At 41.8% G+C, this 21,433-nt stretch overlaps 2 protein-coding genes across 6 annotated transcripts; both read right to left on the bottom strand.

Annotated features, from left to right (window-relative positions):
* Positions 1–3,404: 3,404 nt before the first annotated feature.
* npm3 (nucleophosmin/nucleoplasmin, 3) lies at positions 3,405–6,699 on the bottom strand. The gene is made up of 5 exons (XM_026190105.2): positions 6,497–6,699; positions 6,210–6,295; positions 5,979–6,098; positions 5,811–5,904; positions 3,405–4,187 (listed from the first exon to the last, which is right to left on the bottom strand). The coding sequence occupies exons 1-5, from the start codon at positions 6,567–6,569 to the stop codon at positions 4,078–4,080; spliced, it is 483 nt and encodes a 160-aa protein (XP_026045890.2). The 5' UTR covers positions 6,570–6,699; the 3' UTR covers positions 3,405–4,077.
* A 2,878-nt stretch (positions 6,700–9,577) lies between these two features.
* On the bottom strand, positions 9,578–21,335 carry oga (O-GlcNAcase). Of its 5 annotated transcripts, none has more exons than XM_080287972.1 (19): positions 20,807–21,335; positions 20,321–20,372; positions 20,131–20,228; positions 19,875–20,005; positions 19,606–19,777; positions 19,410–19,508; positions 19,024–19,308; positions 18,214–18,372; positions 17,926–18,109; positions 17,411–17,687; positions 17,119–17,322; positions 16,463–16,637; positions 14,968–15,021; positions 13,486–13,571; positions 12,272–12,376; positions 11,387–11,478; positions 11,114–11,306; positions 10,858–11,017; positions 9,578–10,578 (listed from the first exon to the last, which is right to left on the bottom strand). In XM_080287972.1, exons 1-19 carry the CDS (start codon positions 20,970–20,972, stop codon positions 10,442–10,444), a joined length of 2,829 nt encoding a protein of 942 aa, XP_080144098.1. In that variant the 5' UTR covers positions 20,973–21,335; the 3' UTR covers positions 9,578–10,441. The 5 variants fall into 5 exon arrangements, with proteins under 5 accessions (XP_080144098.1, XP_026045591.2, XP_026045589.2 ...); XM_026189806.2 differs by having other exon boundaries at positions 17,426–17,686; positions 17,919–18,109; XM_026189804.2 differs by having other exon boundaries at positions 17,411–17,686; positions 17,919–18,109.
* Between the last annotated feature and the right edge of the window lie 98 nt (positions 21,336–21,433).

Raw genomic sequence — 21,433 nt, forward strand, 5'->3', positions numbered from 1 at the left:
GAAAATAAGAAGCAGCACCACCTGCTCCGAGTGAAGGTGACATTAACTAGTTGGAAGACTGTTACACGCTGATTTGCTGTGTGACGCATCACTGAGGTTTTTAAACTGTAGTGGTGTGGAATCTGGTGAATCTTCCCAAAAGGTGTGACACATACACTCATCCAAAATCCAGAGCAGGTAATGTAACGTCATGTGGGGTTAGTGCATGTGTTGTTTTTTCCCCTCACGGACTAGAGAAAAAGATGGCTTTACTGGTCTGCAGGTAGCAGAAAGCTGCCGTCAAGGGGTCAGGTGCCCATTTCTCAAGTCACCGTAGTGGCAGCATAGCTTGTGGTGGTGTTAGGCTTTTTCGGACATCTGGCAGTGCTGCTTGTAAGCAATCGCTCCCTCAGCTTTTCTTCTGTGGGACTGCTGCCCATCACTGTGAAGAGATGATCAGTATAGATGTCTGTGTTTAAAAGGATTTTACAATTTCCAACTCACTATAAAAAAAAATAAGTTGGCAAAACTTTGGACAGCAGTTTATGTATTTTGCAAGTAACCACTCGGTATGCATGGCTGTGTAGGTTCTCCAGTTCATGGTAGTCTTAAAGGCTTGAAAAAAGAAGGCAAACGGACTTCTTTAAGTGTGTGAAGACATTTCACCTCTCATCCAAGAGGCTTCTTCAATTCTAAAAACAAAAGGTGGAGAGTCTCAGGTATTTAACCCTTAGTGGGGGTTGTCCCCTTTGGAGGTGGTTGTTGACCTGCTGTTGATCATGTGTGTCATCACATGAATCAAGGTGTGGAAAAAGGCGTTGGTGATTACCATCACTGGGGTTAAGTGTGAAACCACTGTGAACCTTGCCCTACTATATAATGTGACCTTTGAGGTCACCTGAGGCTAAGTCTGAATCGGGTTTGAAGTGCGTGGGAAGGGTTCTCAAAGACTGCGTTGTAGGCGGCTGACAGTTGGTGTCTTGAAACACCACCACTGTTCAATGATGGTCGTTCACAGTAAAGGAGGACATGGATGACCTTTATGCTTTAAGTGCAGGTGTACAGCTGAGCTTCTATGATGAGCCATGTGTTTGTGGGGTGGCTGTCTGGTCTCTCCTGTGTAGCAATCCAAGTACTCCTCACTGCACTGCACAGCATACAGTCTTATTTAGCTTGTATTTGGGAGTTTTTTTCTCGGGATATAGTGTTTATTTCTAAAGATATGGCTGGATTTGAAGGGCATTGGTGGGTCATTCTTGGAGAAAATTCTCATGAGCTTCTCTGGTAAACCTGCTACCTGGGACTCTCCACCTTTTGTTCTTAGAACTGAAGACGCCTCTTTTATGAGAGGTGAAACATACTTAAGTCCAGGTACCTTTTCTGTTTAAAGCTCTTAAGAACCACACCCATCTAGTTAGAAAAACTAGATAGGTGTGTTGATGATGTGGCACATGGTATTACAAATCATAGGAACGAAGTAACATCCAGTGGCAAATACCAGGCTGTAAGTGGTTTCAGTTGGATATTTTAACCAGTAAGTCTGTGAGTATTTAATACATTAAAAAAAAAACTACAGACATACAAGTGGCCAAATTGGGAGTGCAGGTTTTTGCACTCATATTTCATCCTCAGAGGTGCTGCTCGGCTTGATAAAGTGAACAAAGCACGTCCAGCTGACAGTTGAGTCGGGTTCACCAATGATGTCCTTTTCCTCTTGTCTTATCTTTATGCACGCTGACTGACAACTTTTGAATGGACTTTGAATGGTTTACTGGCAAACGGCCGTTATCATTCAGATAAACTCTTATACAGTGAAGCATTTTAAGAAACACATTCAAAAGTGCATTATGTGTGATGAGGAAGCTCTCAAAGGCTGTATATTCAGATACATTCTAAGCACAATGGACATCAGTGAGGTTGAGTGAGGTGGCTCTGACCTGCAGGTTCAACAGTTCGCTCCAGCTACCCTGCAAAGATCGTGCCTTTACACAAAAGTACTCTTGCAGATAATATGAAGCTAATTCAGGATGCAAGCTGACTGTATCTGCCTTCATAAAACTTTTACTGTCCTCACTATTTTCATTCTCACCCTTCAAACACCCCGATCTCTCTATTGTTGGTGGTTTATGGACAACCTGGCGAGTACTGTTGCGCAGGCTAGTTAACTGCAGTTGGACGAATTTTTATGGACCCGTCTTTTTGCTTGTGGTTCTATTTTGTATCTCTCTGCTGCTTGTTTGTTGCTTTTACTTCCTTTCTGCCAAATTGAGTTTTGGATCTGATCATTTTGAAAATCTTTTATTACAGTTAAAGAGATATACTTTGGAACTGAATATGCACTGTCCGGCAAAATAAATGCCAACATGTTTCTTTTTACTGGAGAGTGCAGATAAGAGCCTCCCATTAGACTTGAGGTCTAGCTTCCGCTGCCTGAATATTTGGGATTGACCTTTTTTCTTTCTTTCCTGACAGCATTGGGCATATTCCAAGATGACAATGTTGAGATTTATCAGGCTTAAATTGTAAAAGGCTGGATCAGGAAGCTGATCCAGCCTTTTACATCACAATCATCCTTAGTGGAAGTCCCCTGGAGAGAGCTGAACCTGACTACCAAGATCCAACTGTTCAACTCCAGCTATAAAGTCAGTACTGCTCTACGGGGCTGAAACCTGGAAGACAAATAAAACCTCAAAAAGAGAAATCCAGACATTCCTCAACAGCCGTCTCAGGTTTCTCCACGTTCGCTGGCCAGACCCAATCAGTAACACCAAACTATGGAAAGGAACCTGTCAACTCTCAGTAGGAAATCAGGAAGAGAAGATGGTGCTGGGTAGGGTATGCTTTACGCCACAGGTGTTGAACTCCAGGCCTCGAGGGCCGGCAAAAAAGATGGGCTACAGCTGGAAAGAATGGCCCAGGACAGAAATCTCTGGAGACCTACCTTTGGCAGCGGTGACGGGCAGCAGTAGTAGTAGGATCGGTAACCATGAGACACAGACTGGACCACAGATGCTGACCACACTGAGAATCTTTAGGATGTGCTAGACAAGACTTTGAGCAGAGGTTCAGCTCTGAGCTAAATAAGAATATTTCAGATGGCTGTAGTTTCAGGAGCTTTAACAAAGACACTTGAGAAAAAACAAACAAACATCTTGATGCATACTCAATCATCCAGGTAAGTAAAGCTCCAAAAGTTGATTCTGTTAATCTGGACGTAGCGTTTTCAGTGGGAGAAATGTTTTGTCACTCATCCAAGTGACTTCTTCAGTCTCAGCCGACTGCTTCTTTTCGGTTTCTCCCACTGAAAACGCTACGTCCAGATGAACAGAATCAACTTTTGGAGAACAACAACAAAAAAAAAAAGCAGCGCTGGCCTAAATTGTACAAATTTTGCGAGCTAACAGAAAGCAAACCACAAACAGACAAACTGTGGATTTTATTTATTGTGCTGGGATTTCTCATTTATTTGGACAAAATTGCTTTCTTGTTCTGACTTTAAGTACAAATCTTCACATTTAGGATTGAAACATCACGTAGAAAAACAGTATTCTGATATTACAACTGGCAGGATGACACTCCTACGAATCAAGACGTGCGCACATCATCATCCGTCTGCACCACTCGGTTTGAGCTGGAACGCATTTTCTTTCCCGTCTGATAAGTGGACGACAACGTTTTTATTTATTTATTTTTTTACCAGATCGGCCTTTTTAAACAATACCGGGATCCGCTGGTGGTAAAAAGACACCTCTTCCACTACCTTCAGTGGTGACTGAATTATATACAGTATAAAACTGTGGGTAGCAAAAAAAACAAAAAAAACAAACAAAACAAAACAGTTCTTCTACAAGCGAGTTACACTGCTGCAATGCTCGCAGTGAGAAACAGAGGAGAGGCGAGAACATCAGAGCCAGTCGTGATTCCTCCGACTGCACCATTAGCTGCCACCACACACAGCGTTCTCGCGGCTGGTGTGGAAGAAGTGGGAACTTTGTAAAATGTGTCCGTCTGGTACAAAAAAAAGTGTTATTTCTTAAAATGCATCAGAGAGTGAGCCATTTCAGAAAAACAAAACAAAACCATCGGTGAACCCTCCACCTATTGCTTCTGCTTCTTCTTTGCTGGTTTGATAGCAGGCAGCTCTTCCTCTTCTTCTTCCTCCTCCTCCTCTTCTTCCTCAGACAAATTGGAGTCTTCGACCTGTGTGGCTGAGAAGATCAGGAGAAAATGTCAGCTCACCGTGTTACACCGAATCCTGGTACCACCATCTCGACTGCGTGTGCGAGACTTGGCCCTTAAATGTTCTGTTATTTTGTTTCATATTAAAAGAACAAAAGAATAAAAAAAAAAACAAAAAAAAAAAACATAGAAAATGGTGAACTCTTTAAGGGCCAGAAAGGTCGCTTTACTGAATGTGCCCTCACAGTTGACCCTCACGCACACACTAACTTGAAACAGCAGAAGAAATAAAATTGTAAGGTGTAAGTTGCAGATTTCTTTTACAAAGTTTTATTGCCCAGAGACATATTTAACCTTTTGTCTAGCAGGGTGAGGGAGCACCAAGGTTACTCCAGGTGTTTCACTATACAGGACGTTCATAGCATTCATCTGTATTGAAAATTAAATGCGTTTGGATCCCAAAGCCGCCGCTTTAGACTGTCGTTTTTCAAAGGCTGTGAGGTACAAAAGATCTTTTTCAAAATATCATAGGTGTTAAGCACTTAAGCCGAAGGCAACTAAGCTTGATTTTCAGGTTCACGTAGAAGTGTCAGGACCGCCTCCAAGGTGATAACCCCAGTGGAGGTTAAATACCTGGGATTCCCAATCAGCTTGTAGAACTGAAGAAGGCTCTTGTATGAGAGGGGGAACGTCTCGGGGTAGGGGGACTTAATTTGAGTAAACGTTCTTTTAAAAGTACGATGAATAAGCTGGAGCTGCTTATAAAACAAAATGAATGGGTTTGCATCAGAAGTTAGTGAGGGTCGTCTCTGATTATGTAGCTACACACACAAAAAAAAAGGGAAACTACTGTTACAGTCTTCAAATGACGATAGCGATACATGCTGAGAGGTCAAAACTCTTTGTTAAAGTTACGGAGGAATTGTTAAACATCTTCGTGGGGGGAAGAGTTTTAGGCAAACTAAACAAGCCCTGCCTCCCAGCAAATAAATAAGAATGAGGATCCATATTTATAGATGTTGTTCGGCACTGCTTTCACTTGTGTGCAAATCATTTCCCCCCAGTTATTAATTACAACGCCTTCACTTAAAATATAGAAAATTAAAAGCTGACACAGGATTTCAGCAGATTGTTTTATCCAAACTTTCTAGAAGAAAGCTCTTGATTTTTGAAACAAGGACATTATTCTTACATGTTATACCTACCAAAATTCATGCAGTTTAGAGTAATTCAGGGTTAGGGGTGACATATTGGAACTCAGAGGTTTGAATGTCTGGCTCTTTGCTTTATTTATTACGTCACACTGCGAAAAACTGTTGCCCATCCCTAATATAGACCAATAAGTCAACCAATCAACTACAGCCAAGCATTACTCTAATTAACTTCCTTAAATGTCAAGCAGAGCAATTTTTTTATAATCAGCTACAAATAAAAATACAAAATTCCTGCTGCATGTTTATTTGGGTCAGCCAACTCAGTTTGAAAAGCAGAGTACCTGCACTGGATCAGTTCCTATTATTCACTGATTACTATCATTTTGATATAAATACAATGAAGGGGCTGAAAACAGATGAGATATTGTCAGTGAGCTTCTTAGAATGTCAGTACTGGCAGTGTTAAAGTGTTAAAGCACAAAGAAAGTAGAGTATTACCAATAAGGTGTAGCCCACTGACAGAAACTGGCCCTGTGCCGGCCTTGAGTCGGATGGTGACTGGGGCTTTCAGCTCAAACTCTCCCAGACTCACCTGTCGACAGAAAGCATCAAAGTTAAGACAGATCAAACTTCAGCTGTGTGGCACATCAGCCTCAGTTTACACACCATGGGGAGACACTTGATGTGAAGGTTGGCAACGGGCACCGAGATCGTCTTTCCTTGGTGGTTCATGGCTGTCACCTCCACCACATTGCTCTCCTCCTTGGCACCGTTACCCAAGCAAACCTGCAGCAATCACAACACCGAACATCACTGTTGCGGACAGACTAAAGTGTGACTGACTGGTGTGTTCGTGCCGCTGGTAAATCCCAATGACGGTAACAAAACTGTACATACTGTTCTGAGTTCAAGGAAGTGCTCCAGGTCCTCCTCCTCATCTCCTTGGAAAGTGTAGAAAGGTACTTTGGAGGACAGCTCGCAACCTGGAATAACAGTAAGACCGGCAATTAAATGACAACGGATTTTATTAACCCCCCCCAAAAACAAAAAAACAAAAAACAAAACAACCCAAAACAAAATCCCCAGTAAAACAAGGAGGAAGAAATTTCTGTAGGAACATCACAGCAGAAACCCACGTGTGCGCCTACAGAACATCTCTGACAGACTGTTTAACAGGCCCTTACTGAACAGGAAGCTCTCCAGCCTGGATTGACCGCTCGGTCCCACGTCCGAGGATTCATCGTCGTGGAAAGACATTTTTCAGAAGCGGTAAAAGTTAAGTATTCTGCTGGGCTTTCCTGTCTAATGAGCTCTCCACGATAAATAACAAGCACGTCGCAGCCTACACGCGTGCCTGATACGTCATCAGTGCGCGCCCGTGCCTCCTTTTACAGAAATCAGGCGCTGCCGCTGCCTGAGTAAAGCACGTGATGAACTTCTCATTTACCTGAGCTGATTCACAGCGGTGGCTAATAAACTTAAAAACTATTGAACTTAATGTAAAATACAGTGAAATATAGAATATTACAGGTGAACAATACTATCTGCTAATGCTAATAATATCTGCTTAAACTTAGTCCCTTCAGAGCTGTCTTCGTGACATAGATTCACCCAGGGGGAAACCTTCCTCAGAGACTTTTGTCCATATTGACATTACAGCACCACACAGTTGCTGCACATCCATGATGGGAATCTCATGTTCCGTCACATCCCAGAGGTGCTCTGTTGTTGAAATCTGGTGACTGTGGAGGCCATTTAAGTGCAGTGAACTCAGTGTCATGTTCAAGATACCAGTTTGAGATGATTTGAGCTTTGTGACATTGAGTGTTATCCTGTTGGAAGCAGACATCAAAAATGGACATACTGTGGTCATAAAAGGATGGACATGGTCAGCAACAATACTCAGACTGGTGTTTAAATGATGCTCAGTTGGTACTAAGGGGCCCAAAGTGTGCAGAGAAAACACTCGTCACACCATTACCACCAGGAGCCTGAATCTTTGATACAAGGCAGGAATGAGCTCGTGCTTTCAGCTTTTTAACGCCAAATTCTGATCATACCATTACAAATGTTGCAGCAGAAATCCAGAATGTTTTTTCCAGTTCTGGCAATCTCATGTAACTTGCAGCCTTGGGTTCCTGCCCTTACTTGACATGAGTGGCACCCCAGCATGGTCTTCTGCTGCTGTAAGCCATCTGCTTCAGTGTTCAGAGATGCTCTTGTGCACACATTGGTTGTAAATCAGTGGTTATGGTTGTTTTCATATCAGCTCAAAAGCAGTCTGGCTATTCTCCTCTGACCTCAAGTCATTTCTACGTTTAAAAAAAAAACAAAAACAAACTGCTACTCACTGATTTTGATTTTTAAAACCACTTTCTATAAACCCTAGAAATTACTTTGGGAAAAATCCCAGTAGATAATCAGCTTCTGAATACTCAGTCCAGCCTGTCTGGCATCACAGATTGCACATTTCAAGTACTTTAAAAAAAATAAATAAATAAATAAATCACCTTTTAGCTCCATTCTGATGCTTGGTTTGATTTTGAGCAGGTATGTTGACCATGTCTACATGCCTAAAGGCACTGAGTTGCTGCCATGTGATTGGCCGATTAGATATTTGCCTTAATGACTAGTTGAACAGGTGTACCTAACCACTGGCTGTTGATTATTACATAATTGTTTGCAATAAAGATTCTTTTAACAAGGACATTAAACCAAAGGTCACTTCGACCCATCTGAACAGGTCAATATTCCTTTATGTAAAGATATTACTTTCCCTTTACTTCTAAAAACCTTACATGAAATCTTTCACTGCAGACAGGTATTAAAAAAATATTTCTAGATAAATAGTGGCGCACAGGACAAAGCAACAGTCACTTATCGTTTATTAGTTTTTCCATTTTATATACTTTACATACAAACTTTACAATGGAAAACTCACTTTAATGATCCCCCCACCCCTTAACTGAAAATCTACCACTGGAGCCCTTTCTCTTTCACAGCCAAGTATTAATCAAATCTAGTTGGCAGAGGAGAAAGCTCAAGCATCAGCAAACTGCAAAATGAACCATTTAAGACAAGTGTGAAAATTATACTGCTGTTTCAGCAGACAGATAGCAGATCCCGTGGGCGAGTTTCACACCTGGCTGACAGGTAAAACGGCTGTACAGGACAAGAGATTAACTAAACCAGCATCAGTTTCAATATAGAAAACAAAACAACACTTTATGATCGACAGAGTTTACAGACTCTCTGAGAACAACAGTATTATATTCATAGGGTTGAGTGGCATGCTTCTTCCTCTATGTAGCATGAAGATGAGTTTTTTTTTTCCCCCCCAGCATCTGCCACAACAAATCCATTACAACTCATGCACATTATGAATGCACAGTTTCAAAACATCACATTGGCAGGCAGCTACTGAGTAACAACCACAGATCCTCAGTTAACCGGTTAAACACTCCTATGAGTGACAGTGCTTTTTAAAAGAAAAGAAAAAATTCATAAAAGCAAATTATAGCTTTGACTTAAAAACACATTCAATGAAGAGCTTGTGAGGGAGGAAGGGTATGAATTTCGGCTCCAAACCACGTCAACTGAACTAAACAGTGTTGAAACCATTGCCATTTTCACATTTGGTGACAGGATTCAACAACCTCAGTGATCCCAAGAGCGCCTCGCTGAAACGCAGCTGAAAATACATGTACTGGTATGCAACGCTGAAACAAAGCATTAAGGGATGACATGAGTGAATTTGCCCGTCAGGTCTGGTGAAATGAGCAGTTTCATATTAGTGGAGGAACAGAAGATTTCGGATTCTTCATCATTTCAACCAAAAAGAAAAAAAACAAAACAAAAAAAACAAAGCAACGCAAAAAGCCTAACACATTTTGGTCCCGTGGTGTACTACTCTCAGGAAGTGTCGATTTAAACATTCGTGCTTTCAAACAGGAACGAAACAAACTGTGGTAAATTTGACATTTTAACTACGCAAAGTTAGAAAGACAAACATTTCAACAATATTAGATAAACATAGAATTTAACTTAACTAAAAATGGTACAATATCAGCTTAGTTTACTGAAGGGTTTCTGTGCTTGCGTTATGGATCTGGTAGAGCAAAAACCAAGACGCTTTACTGTGAGTGTGAGGCTACATCTCTGGAATTTGAAAAACAACAAGGTCAACGTGCCATCTCTAGCTGTGTTTGAAATTATAAGCTAAAATGATAAGGCAAGGAACAAAAAGGCAATGGCTGAAAAACATGTTAATGAACACATGAAAGCTTTTATTGCTTTCCAAATGTCTACTACTAGAACAGAAATTCAAAAGGACCTCTTTGACGTTTGCTTTGTTGGCCTGTGGCAACAATTTAATTCAGGGCTTGGCAAAACCTTAAAAAGCTACAACTGTTCACCCTTCATGTGTACACACACACACGGTGCTTCAGATCAATTTTGTCAGAAACACACTACCTAAAAAGGCATCCATCTCCAAGTATGTGGTGGAGCGACCGAAAATACCACGATGTGAAAACGAAAGGCAAACTCTCAAACAGCACTTCACATCCTGCATAAAGATGTTTCACCTAAGCCAACGACTATACCATTTCTCCATGTCACATCTGGGAAAGCAGGATGTAGCGGTAGTTACGACACTAGATGCGGGCTACCCTCATTTCACAGCTCAGCCTTCAGATACAGATGCCGATTTCAGGCATGCGGGTAAAATTCATGTAATGGCCACTGGATTTATTTAAAAAAAAAAAAAAAAAAAAAAAAAAAGGGAGGGGGGGGGGGGGAGGGGGGTTAAGAAGGTCTCAAGGAGTCATCTCTTCCTTCCTCCTAGGAAGGAATAGTGGGATCAGAGAAGGGGTTCCACTTATGTGTTACTGAGTGAAAGAGATTACAGATCACTCCTTGGCCTTCGACGTGCTGAATCCAGTAGAGCCAAAACATCTAAGGGGGGGAGGGGGGGGCACAGGCATCCGCTGTGCTGCCACACAAATCCTAAAAAGAGCCCAGATTGGTAACGTGATATAAAAATCACCATGAAAGTTTTCTCATGAAGGTAGCAAACACGTTTAAACTATGTCAACTCGCTCTGTCCGTCATTGTTGCAGGATGTTTCTTCAAAGGCTACGGCCCATAATGATGACGTCTTTAGGAAAGCCCTCCATTTTGGCCACTTCAAAGCATCCCAGCTTACTATAGAAGTCCAACATTCGCTTATCAGTCTGTCGAACCTTACAGAACGAGCCGTGGGATCCTGAGAGAGAAAGGACACAGAAAAGAGAACCAAAGTTCACTACCCTTGGTTTATTTACAGTAAATCTAAAAGGGGTAAAGAAGCCTTTATGATAAAAAACAGTCATCTAGGCTTCTAATCTTGTCGTTTTGGACTTTGGCCTCATGCACACATTACATGTAGATAAGTGAACCTTTGTTTTCCACTTTACTAAAACTTGAAAAATAAACTTAATGAATCAATACTTCTATGGAGTGGTTATGAGGCAGGGGGCTAAAGACACGATTGGCTGCTACCTACCGTTGGCCTTAAGAGAAGATAACAGACAGCCCATCATGCTTTTGGCCACACTGGGGTCAGTGACTTTGGCGTGAACGTCAACCTTGATGAGAGAGGGAAAGTTGGAGAGGAAAGAGTCCGGCAGACCCTCCTCCTCTTCATGGAAACTCAGTATCATCTTCTACAATAATGAAAGAGTGCTTTAGTAATCTTAATAAAAGGACGCACAATCATAACGCTCAATATTACGATAGAAAGAAATGGATTATAAGCATACCTCAGCCTCTGTGAGGTCCTTATCACAGTCAGGTTTGTGGTATTTCTCTTGCATGAAGGGAATCCAGCTCAACTTGCATTTCTTGATAAAGGGTTTAACATCTGCGGTGCCGAGAGCATAACCACAGATCCCTTCATCATCCTCCAACACAAACCCATAGTCCGAACTGAGTGTCAGGAGACCTCCTACTAACCTGTGAACACAGATCAAAGCCTTAATAAGGGGAATGGGGAAATGTGTGGACTGCAAACAAATGCATGTGCCTTTTCTTACCTGTCTCCTATGAGGTCAGGATCGTCATCAGAGAATGGTACATCCTCCGTGCCTTCACAGTACATCTCTTTACATATTTTATAGACTGCAGTCTGCATAATGAGACAGATAACAGCTGTTAATGAAACCGTTGCGTTCACACCAAGTTTAGCAACTTTAACTCTACTTGAATAAGTGACTCATAAGTTATATGGATTCTGCGAATTACTCAGCTTGCAGTTTACATTAATATTGGTCCAGACTTGTAGCTTTTCACTACAATCAATATAAAGACAAAAATCCATTATTTATAATAAATCCCACATTTTTTTATTTTATTTTTAAATTTAAACATCCCCTGTGAATGCAATGTTACAGTCTCATTTTTTGTTTCATTTGTTTTAATGTGTTCAACGCATGTCGGCAATACGCAGCTTCATGGTCATCAAAATTTGAAAAAGTGCTGAAGGCCTGGCAAAAACTGCTTATAGGGTGGGGTTTTTTTTTGCTAGATAATGTAATAAAGACTCAGAGGAACTAAATAAGTGACGAAATACAAAATATGGTCACATATTAGTTAGAAGGGATTTTCCAGAAGTAAATCAGTTTCATACAAAACATGTGGATGTCCAAGACAGACATGTTGCAGCTTCATCATTTTGTCACTTATGTGAAATGAGGGGAAGACGACAGGATACTTATACAAATATCTGAGGTCTGGTGACAAACTGTTTTGTGACATTTAATGAGCAAACCTAATCAATTAACAAGTAAACGTGCCAAAGCTAAAGAAATTCCTTCAAGACAAGACAATTTTGCCGTGCTTGACAACGGTTATAAAAAGGACTACAGGAGTGTGGCTTAACTAAAAAAAAACAAAACAAACAAAAACAACAAGTATCTCACCTCATCTTTGGGAAAGTACGGCCTTATGGTATAGATTTTTGAGGATGGCAATGAAGGTGGAGGTTGGTAGAAAAGATCGTTTGCCCCATCTATTGGCAACAATCGCTGTGGATATCAAAATAAGGAGGGTCAGTTTCACAGGGAAAAGGTGTCGTGCTAGTCTGGCTGACTGCCTCACTGTGTGTTTGCCAAGTTGAACCACTATCAACCCAAAAGGAACTAAAGACAGAAAAGTGCTTTGGAGTCTGAAGACAACTTGAGTATATAAACTGTTGTTCCTTGTTGACCTGACAGTGGACAACAAGAGCAAACCTCACTTCTTTCTCATTTTCGCTAAAGAAACAGCACCAACTACAAACAGACATTTGCAAACATAACAAAAAGAAAAAAAGGCTCGCGTTTTGGTCTGACTAAGGTTTTACTGGCTGAAGGAGATGCTCCTTTCCCTTTTGTAAGGCATCGCAATACTTCGCTGCGCAGGACCCTCCTGTTGAGAAAAATAATGATGCTAGCGCAGAAAGACCGAGAGAACTCCAAGCAACAAAAAACCAAAACGGGGAATTAAATGATTGCCAACTGAGTCACTCAACAGCATTTTGGTTGCCATTGGGAGTCTGGGCTGGAAACACCACTTTAGACTGGACTGATGTGTTTAATCATGGAATTCTCTCATCGCGTACATGCTTGCGTTCTCGCTGGCGCTGCGATGCTTGCGCGTGCGCTCGCAAAGGGCTGGCTTTGAGCGCTGTGCTTTCCTGCAAAGAAATGATATGTCATGAAAATAAAACCTAACCATACTCGCTTGCGCTGCATGCGCCAGGGAAAAGCAGCATCTCCTTCAGCAGTTGCTGAAAGAAACCAAAATTGATCAGAAGCAGCAACACAATCAGAAGATGCCACGCCAAACACTGGCTTTAAGTTTGTTTGTCTTTTTCCCCTCCCAGCATGGAATTCAGGTCACCCACTCCCCTCACAGATATTGCCAATATCCCAAAGTAATGCCAGGGCACAAACATATTTGGAGATCAAGTGGAGGGGATGGAGCCTGGATGTCGTGAGCATAACTCACTGCAATCAGCTCACCTTTGACAGACCAAACCCCTTCATACCTATGCACATAATACCATCGTCGCCTTTGCTCACAGCACTCTTTTTTCTCTCTTTCTCTTTTTTTTTTTTCCATTTGATTGCTGTAAATTCGGTGCATTAGATACCTGGAACTCTCCTGCTAGACCTCCCCTAAAGGCCCATGGCTCTTGGTCTCCTCTAAGGAACTGTGCTGAGGACTGACTACGACACCCTGTTAGGAGCAGAGCCAAGCGGACATTGTTACCACAGGATGGGGCTCTCTGATACAGATGAAGGGAGTGGGGAGATGAGAATGAAGGGGGTCATATATCTAATAGCAAAATATTTATGAATTTTTATTTTTTTTAATCATTAAAACATAAAAAAAGGACCCAATTTGGAATTATATGTAGAGAATATATTTTACAATCAAATGGGGCTCAAGCATCTAAAGCTTATATATGCTAGAAGGAATCTGGTGCAAGATGCACATTACTTTTACAAAAAACTGCTCTGCACCTTTGTAAATGCAAAACGTTACCCAAAAGCTCCATGTGACATGGTGTCCACGTGGCAAGTTATTTGATGCAGGTCTTTCATTTTCAGTGTTTCAGGAGGGTAATTCTCATTTGAGAAGCTGACAGACTTCATGACCAATACAGAGGGCGGGGGGGGGGGGGGGGGGGGGGATAAAAATAAAATAAAATCCGTCTATGGGCTACCAAAGTAAGCTTTAGCTGCCGTCACCCCACTGATATTAGCACCTTGTGTGAAGTCACATTCTCATTTTATCTGCCTTGTCACATGACGGGGGGGGGGGGGGGGGGGGGGTAGCACAAGTCATTAAAAACCAGGAAGACGAGAGGCAGCATGATCAGCATTTCCAGACTTAAAGGACCTCTCAGCTTATTATTAAAACCCAATCAATATAAAGACAAATGAGCAAGCTTCTGATTCAAGTTGCTAATAAAAACCAACCCCTGGTTGACAAGAAGCCCTGTCATGTGACCAGACAAATGCAGCGCGCGTGCAGGACACCTAACAGTGCTTTACATGTAAATCTCTCCCTGATACCTAAAACATTTCCTTTGATGAACTGACAACACAGCATACAGATGCAGCCACAGGAAGGAACTGGGAACCTGGATATCCAGATTAAAAACCACAAAGGGTACCGCAAAAGACTAGCCGATTATGTAGTGCAACGGCACCGATCCAGCACTGTGACATTTATGCAGAATAACATGGAACATTTGTTCTTTTGTCTTTCTGCCCCCCCCCCCCCCCTTTTTTTTTTAGGGTGAGTCCACTCAAATATTACATATTAAATATAAATAAAACCAAGTGTAAGGTCCCTTGAGTGAGTGCATCTGGCTGGTCTGAGCCAATTCTACAGGCCTACTGACAGAAACAAAAAAACAAGTTAGAGAAATGCTGCCAAAGAGAAATTTGGGAGTTAACACTTAGTATTCAGACTTTAAAATCGCTGCGCAAAATGTGACTTCATCCAGAGGGCAGCTTGCTTTCCTCCAAATCTTTCCTTTACTTTTAAATTTTTAGCTTTAAAATAAAACTACAAAGATCAATTTGATACATGAACATAAGAGACAACGCCTGCATATGCATACATCGGCCACTGTCGATCCAATAGCAGTAGAAACTTGTACTGTGGATTCTTCCATCTGTACATAGTGAAGGGAGAAAACAGTAGAAAATAGTTATTAGTAAGTGTTCTCAGTGCAATAACCAGGGAGGTTGTGACTAAGTGCCGGCTGCACAGCTTCCACTAGGGGGGAAAATATGGGGACTGATGAAATGAATGCTGATAGCAAAAGCAGAAGTCAATATTTGGGAACTTCATGCAGGTAACTATATTTATGGGGCTTTAACTTCTTTGGTGAGGCTTGAGCGTTTAAGACCATTTACTGAAGCATCAAGCCGGCAGTGTGGACTTTTAATGTGGATTTGCCAGTGTGGGTATGCTGCCTGCTGTGTACTGTGGGCCAGAGACCTCAGCTTTACCATATAGCCAGACAGGACAGAAACCTGTGAATGAAACTGGGTTACAGGGAGTAACCTACAGGCCATGCTGGTGCTTCAGACTAACAAACAAACACTCCATGAAAAGATGGAGATGTCATGAGAAGACTCCATGTCACTCATGCTGTATCACAGGACATCACCTGAAAGACTAATTTAAGAGAGAGATGAAAGTGGGAGGGAAAGAAAGAATATCCTCTTTTACAATGTGATGCATTCTCCTCTGATACAGAGTGAGCACATGATTCAGTAGCTTAAAAATCCAACAACCTTCTTGTAATATATGCATGCGATTCATATTAAGGACAATTTAGATATTTCTGATTCCTTGTTTATGCACCAGAATGGCCTTCCACAGTGAGTCAGTCAACTTGCTCTCCAAGCTCGCGTGCGCGCTAGGGCATGGAGGAAGGGAGGGGGGTTGGGATTTCCCCTGTGCCCATCCCCACAGACGGAGAAATGGAAGCAAGTGTCTGTGTGGGAACGCAGCAGTGATGTTACTGGATACACAGCAAGCAGCAGTAACCCTGCTGGGACATTTTCTCCACAGATACTCAGTTTAGACAAACATGGAGCAAATTGTTGTGGAATAAAAAGGGAGCACAGCAGCAGTGCAAGCAGCATTCAGTCAGATTAGAAAAAAGAAGAAAAAAATCAACAAATTAAAGCGCAATTAATAGATTTATATCCATTTAAATGTGATGCATTTGACCTAACCCATTTCTAAACTAATCAAATAACCTGCTACCAATTTCAGCTGGGGATATTTGCCAAAAACTAATCCTACATTAACTGATGCAGAAGATTAGAAATATTACTGTTATTCAGATTGTTGTCTCATATCATTCTTAAAAATAACATAGTCCAGGTCTAGAATGGAAACCATGCAGCTAAATGAGCCATCATTACACTGTTTGTTCTTTCATATTTTTTTTTTTTTTTTTTTTTTTAAAATGATGTGCTTTAGTAATTTGTATGCAACTGTGTTCCTGAGAATGGTAAAGGATTACAACACTTGAATGGACTCTACGCTAAACTACTGCTCTCTAAGAATAAGGACCCCGTGGTTCCCTTTATACATACCGAGCCACTGGACAAAAGACTTGACCATAGAAATGATGCTCTTGATGTCCCAGAGGTAAGAGTAGAGGTCATACAGGATGGTGCGGTTAGCTGTATTAGATAGCCGTGTGAACATCTGGATGACTGAGCAGCACATCTCCTCAAACTTTTCTGCCCGTGACTGCCATTCGGTCACCTGTGTTCAACACAATGTTTGAAAAAGATAAATACTGGTGGAAAACGCAAGCATTAAACCACTTAAGAGTTGTGGTAGCAGGAAGAACCCCCCCCCCCCCCCCAAAAAAAACCAAAAAAAAAAAACCCCCACTCATGTCACTTATGACATATCATATACAAGTGTCCCAATAGGCCATGAGTGTTGAAATTATTTACAACTGTACTTTTCCACTGTGACGTGTGAATATGTAACTAAAAGCAAAACAAGCTGCATAGAAAGGGAAGCCATAGTTTACACAAAAAGCACAGCACTAAACTGTAGTCCAAGCACACCATTTGCCGTCATAACCACACCACCCAATGGGCAGAATGGGTACTACACAGCCACCATTTTGTTTTCTGCACCATGAACAGCGTGGTTAGTTGATAACAGACTAGCCATCTAATGGACCTCCTTCTCTGAACACACTCCATGTGCGTGTTTCAGTAAAATCACCCACCTTTTCAGATTCTCTCCTCTTGCAGTTGACACTAACGACGCTGCTGTTGGCTCTTAGCCAGTTGAACTCCTTTAACATTTGCATGGCCTTGGGTCCATGTTCGTAAGGCAGATAAAAGAGCTCTGCCAGCAAGCACAGGTCCTCCAGGGTAAGAGGCTCTGCTGTGAACAGTGCCTTTTCGTTGGGCCCTGGTACAAACACTTCCTGTGGACCCAAATCAGCAATGAGACTTTGCAAGCATTTTAATTTGGTTTTTGCCTTCAAATGCAGATATAAAGGAGAAATGACTCACTAATGTTTGCAGCACCTGTTTGAGCTGATCATCTGTCTGCATAGGGGCGATATCATTACCAGAGTCCTCTTGAATTGACTCCTCAGGAGATTTGGACTCTGCCAGACTCTCTTTGTCTGTATCCATAGGTTTGAGGTCCTCGGCCATCTTGTCAGCTAAAATAGGACCTGCATGCTTCTCTTCTGGGTCGACTTCGGCTTCTGGCTCTGCCTCATCTTGCTTCTCAACCACCATCTCCATGGGCTCCTCATCTGAATCCTTCTTTTCCACCTCCACCTGCACATGCCCAGTAAAAAGTTAAAGTACCTGTAGATAGTCTGGTACAATCCTCTGTCTGGATTGTACCAGACTATAAAGAGAGGACAATTACTTTCATTATTAGCCCTTTAATCAATGACCCAATGGTTATTTTACTGGGTGATGAGCTGCATGAACAGAAAACAAGTACTTTTAGCAATTGAGTTAAGGTCACACAAGTGCTACAACTGTGTCATAATGCAAACTCCACCTCCTCTTCCTCCTGAGGTCTTTTTGCCAAAGGAAGTGAGATTGGATCCAGGCACAGAGCAGGCATTGCTGGAGACATGATGGGCTGCTGGAACACAGTTGTGACCGTTGTTGAGGAGCAAAGAGAGGGAGCAGTCATGGATGACACATCTATGCCCGTGCCTTTGGCACCACTCTGAGGCACCTGCCGGCCTGTGAGAACAGAGTGTCAGTGCATACGGTATGGTTTTTAGGCATTTCAGGTGATGCTGCTAAAAACTCTATTAACAAAAAAAATTAATGGAGATTAAACTTACTGTTGTATTGGTGAGGCACACCAAACTCCCCAAGCCATTCTGTGAGAGCCAGTTTTAGAGCAAGTTGTGGGCTATAGAGCATGTCTGTCTCAAGTTCTTCATCACTGCCTTCATTCTCCAACTTAATCTGGATAGAAACGGTGCTGTCCTCACCATCAGCTGGTAAAGGGGCAAGGTGGGGAGAGAAAAAACAGAGAAGTACATCCATTAATAATCTGGATTTCAGTGCAAGATGACAGTAACTTCATACTGAGAGTATACTGCATCAACACAAAATAAGCATTATACTGATAATGACACTTTTGGAAACTTTAAAATCCTTGTAACTAAAGATTGTGTACCTACCCATGACTTCAGACTTTGATATGAGGAGCTGAGGCCTAAACTTAATGAAAGGCGTTTAAGAAATCCAATGCTCAGGATTCTTTTCACTCCATGTGCGCTTGTATAAGCATTACTTAGCTTAAATAGATGTATAGTATATTAAAACCAGACTGCGGAAATGTTTTCCTAGTTTCGATAAACCTTACATCGGGTGTTACATTTCCCCAGCTAACTATAAGTACACCCCCACCCAAATTTTCAAAACCCTGTGTGTTTTATTTTTGTTAAATTACCCCTTTGCCTCAAAGGCATAAAGGGTTTTGATAAAATTATTTGATACTGATCTTCATTTTTCCCCTCCTTCCTTATTGCTTAATGAAGTACATTTTACCCACTCATTTCAAGCTGGATCTTTTCTGTCTGTGGTATGCTTTGAAATTTGCAGAATAACTAAACAAACAAAAGAAAGAAGTCTCTGTTGCTTACTCATGACCACATCCTTGCGCACACCGTTCATATTAGACTTGTACCAGGTGGCCAAAGTGTGGATTGCTACAAAGTTGGATTCAAACTCGCAGTTTGGATTGGTGAGGACTCCCTTCAGTCTGGGGATGAGCTCTGTGGAGCGGCCCTTGTAGGGACCCAAGAAAAGTCTCTTCTGGTCATAATCATTGGCATGAATATTGTCCCAGATTACTGGGGCTCTTCTCAGGATTTTTGACACCTCTTCAATAGACTCCACTGTGATGTCTTTGGAAACCACTTTGGGGCCTACAGAAAAGTCAACATATCCAAATAATTATTCTTTTTAAGTCTTCAACATAGACATGTATGAATAGGTTTGCAATTTCAAGGAAAACTGTTAGACTTGCCTGTCCATAGCACATCAATGTCAGGCAGGAGCTTCTCCCCTACTGTGTGGAGGTAAGGGGACTGAGGGACACTTGGGTAGCAAAATGTTCCACAGTACTCTGAATTTGACGGTGAGAAAAATAAGTGAGCAAGTAGCGCAAACACACACAAAATGAGCAAATAAGGCAGGTACAAAAAACAAGGAAAACAAGTTACCTGTGGGACAGAAGAGGAAGGTTTCAGGCTCGCCAAGATATTGGTAGATTTCATTGGTGATAGAAACCTGAGCGTGTGCAAAAGAACTGAACACTTCTTTATCAGCAGGGCACATGTTGTGGTCAATATCATCAAAAAGTAAGGCAAAGGACTTGCAGCCAAAGTGTGAAACCTGAAAGGGAAGAAATGACATAGTAAAATACAGAAAACTGCTGTAGATATCCATCAAGAAGGATTTCAATGTGTTCTTCATAAAAATGCTGCAATACCTGATCAAGTTTCCTCTTGAGTGCAGAAACCTCTTTTTGGTTGGAGAAGGTAATATCTAATCCAGGGGAAATGGCATAGATGAACTCTATCCCATGCTCATTAGCAGCACCGATTAAAGTCATGAGTTGCTCTAGGAGACAGGAGAAAGACAAAAGTGTAAATTATTGTGCATTTATAATTAATATGCAATTGGCTCACTTTAAAAGTATCATACAATCATTCCCCCGTCTCCCCAACGACATTCTTGGTAATCACCTGCTTCCTCCACTGAATACAGCTCCCTCCAGAACATTCTGTGTTTGCAGTCATCTTTGGGTGCGTAAAGGTATGTATTCAGTCCCCATTTCTGCTGCCTGTGAAAATCATTTTTTTCAGACTCATTAAAACAATCCGAGTTACCCTGCTATAATGCTGTCAACATGCAGTCTTAAATGATCCACAGTACCTCCTGAACAGCTCTTTCCTCTGTTCCATTGTCCATGGCCGCCCATAAAAGCCTGCGTTAGAAAACACGACATTCAGTTTCCACGCACCCTGCAGTCCTAATGTGCGTTTCCTGCATGCACAGCGAGCTGCTTAGTCGCTTCGACAGTTTGCCCCTTGGTGCCGACGTGCTTGAATCTGCTTAATACTGATCTTCTGAATTACTCAGGAATGTGCCCAAATAAAGACGTCCCTTTTAAATTCATGAAGTGTAGCACTGTGTTCATCATGTACAGACGGACAGCGGAATTACTGCAGCATTTCGACGCCTAGCTTCTGATTGTATGCGATTAACTAGATCGTGTTGTATATACACGTAAGCCTATGAAATTTTAAAGGGTAATTTTTTTTTATTAACCAGCATATTTGCATTTGAAGATACAAATTTATTATTTATTTATATATGTGACGATACCAAACTACATACATAATCTTTCTCCAACATTACCTTCCACGACTCCGCTTATAAATTTTCTGAGGCCCGTCGTTTCGACTCCGATCACAGTCTCTTCCACCGGGCCAGGGACCTCTGCACAAGGCTCTCCGGAGACTGGGCTGGGGCTCGGCTCACCATCCACTTGAGGAGTCTCTAACGTATTTTCTTTTTGAACCATTTTTCGACGTTTCGCTCGATACAAAAGTCACGAAATTTGCGACGAACCCAGGGAATATTTTCAAAATGTAGGTCAGCAGGCGAATGCTGCCAGGCAAACCTGGTGGAAATAAACCGCGTCACTCTGAGCCTAATGTTAGCTAACGCAAGGAATCTATCGAGTTTTCGAAACAAAGACCCTGACTGGTTTTACAAGCTGTGATATAAATTACTATCAGGTGATACAAATCATCATTTAGTTTGGCTAATATGTAAACAAAAACCAAACACTCGCTCGTGGCTGTCCGTGCATTTTCTCTTCTTTATGGGTGGATTTGACCTACTTTACGTCGTTTCTTCCTGTTTACACCAAGTGCGCATGCTCACGAAACCAGTTCAAACCAGTCACAACTAGATGTACGTGACAAAACACCGCAAAGATTTTACACAGTTAAAGATATAGCCTACACCTCAGTTCACGGC

Source organism: Astatotilapia calliptera, chromosome 13 (genome assembly GCF_964374335.1).
Source record: "Astatotilapia calliptera chromosome 13, fAstCal68.1, whole genome shotgun sequence".
Classification (NCBI taxonomy): Eukaryota; Metazoa; Chordata; class Actinopteri; order Cichliformes; family Cichlidae; genus Astatotilapia; species Astatotilapia calliptera.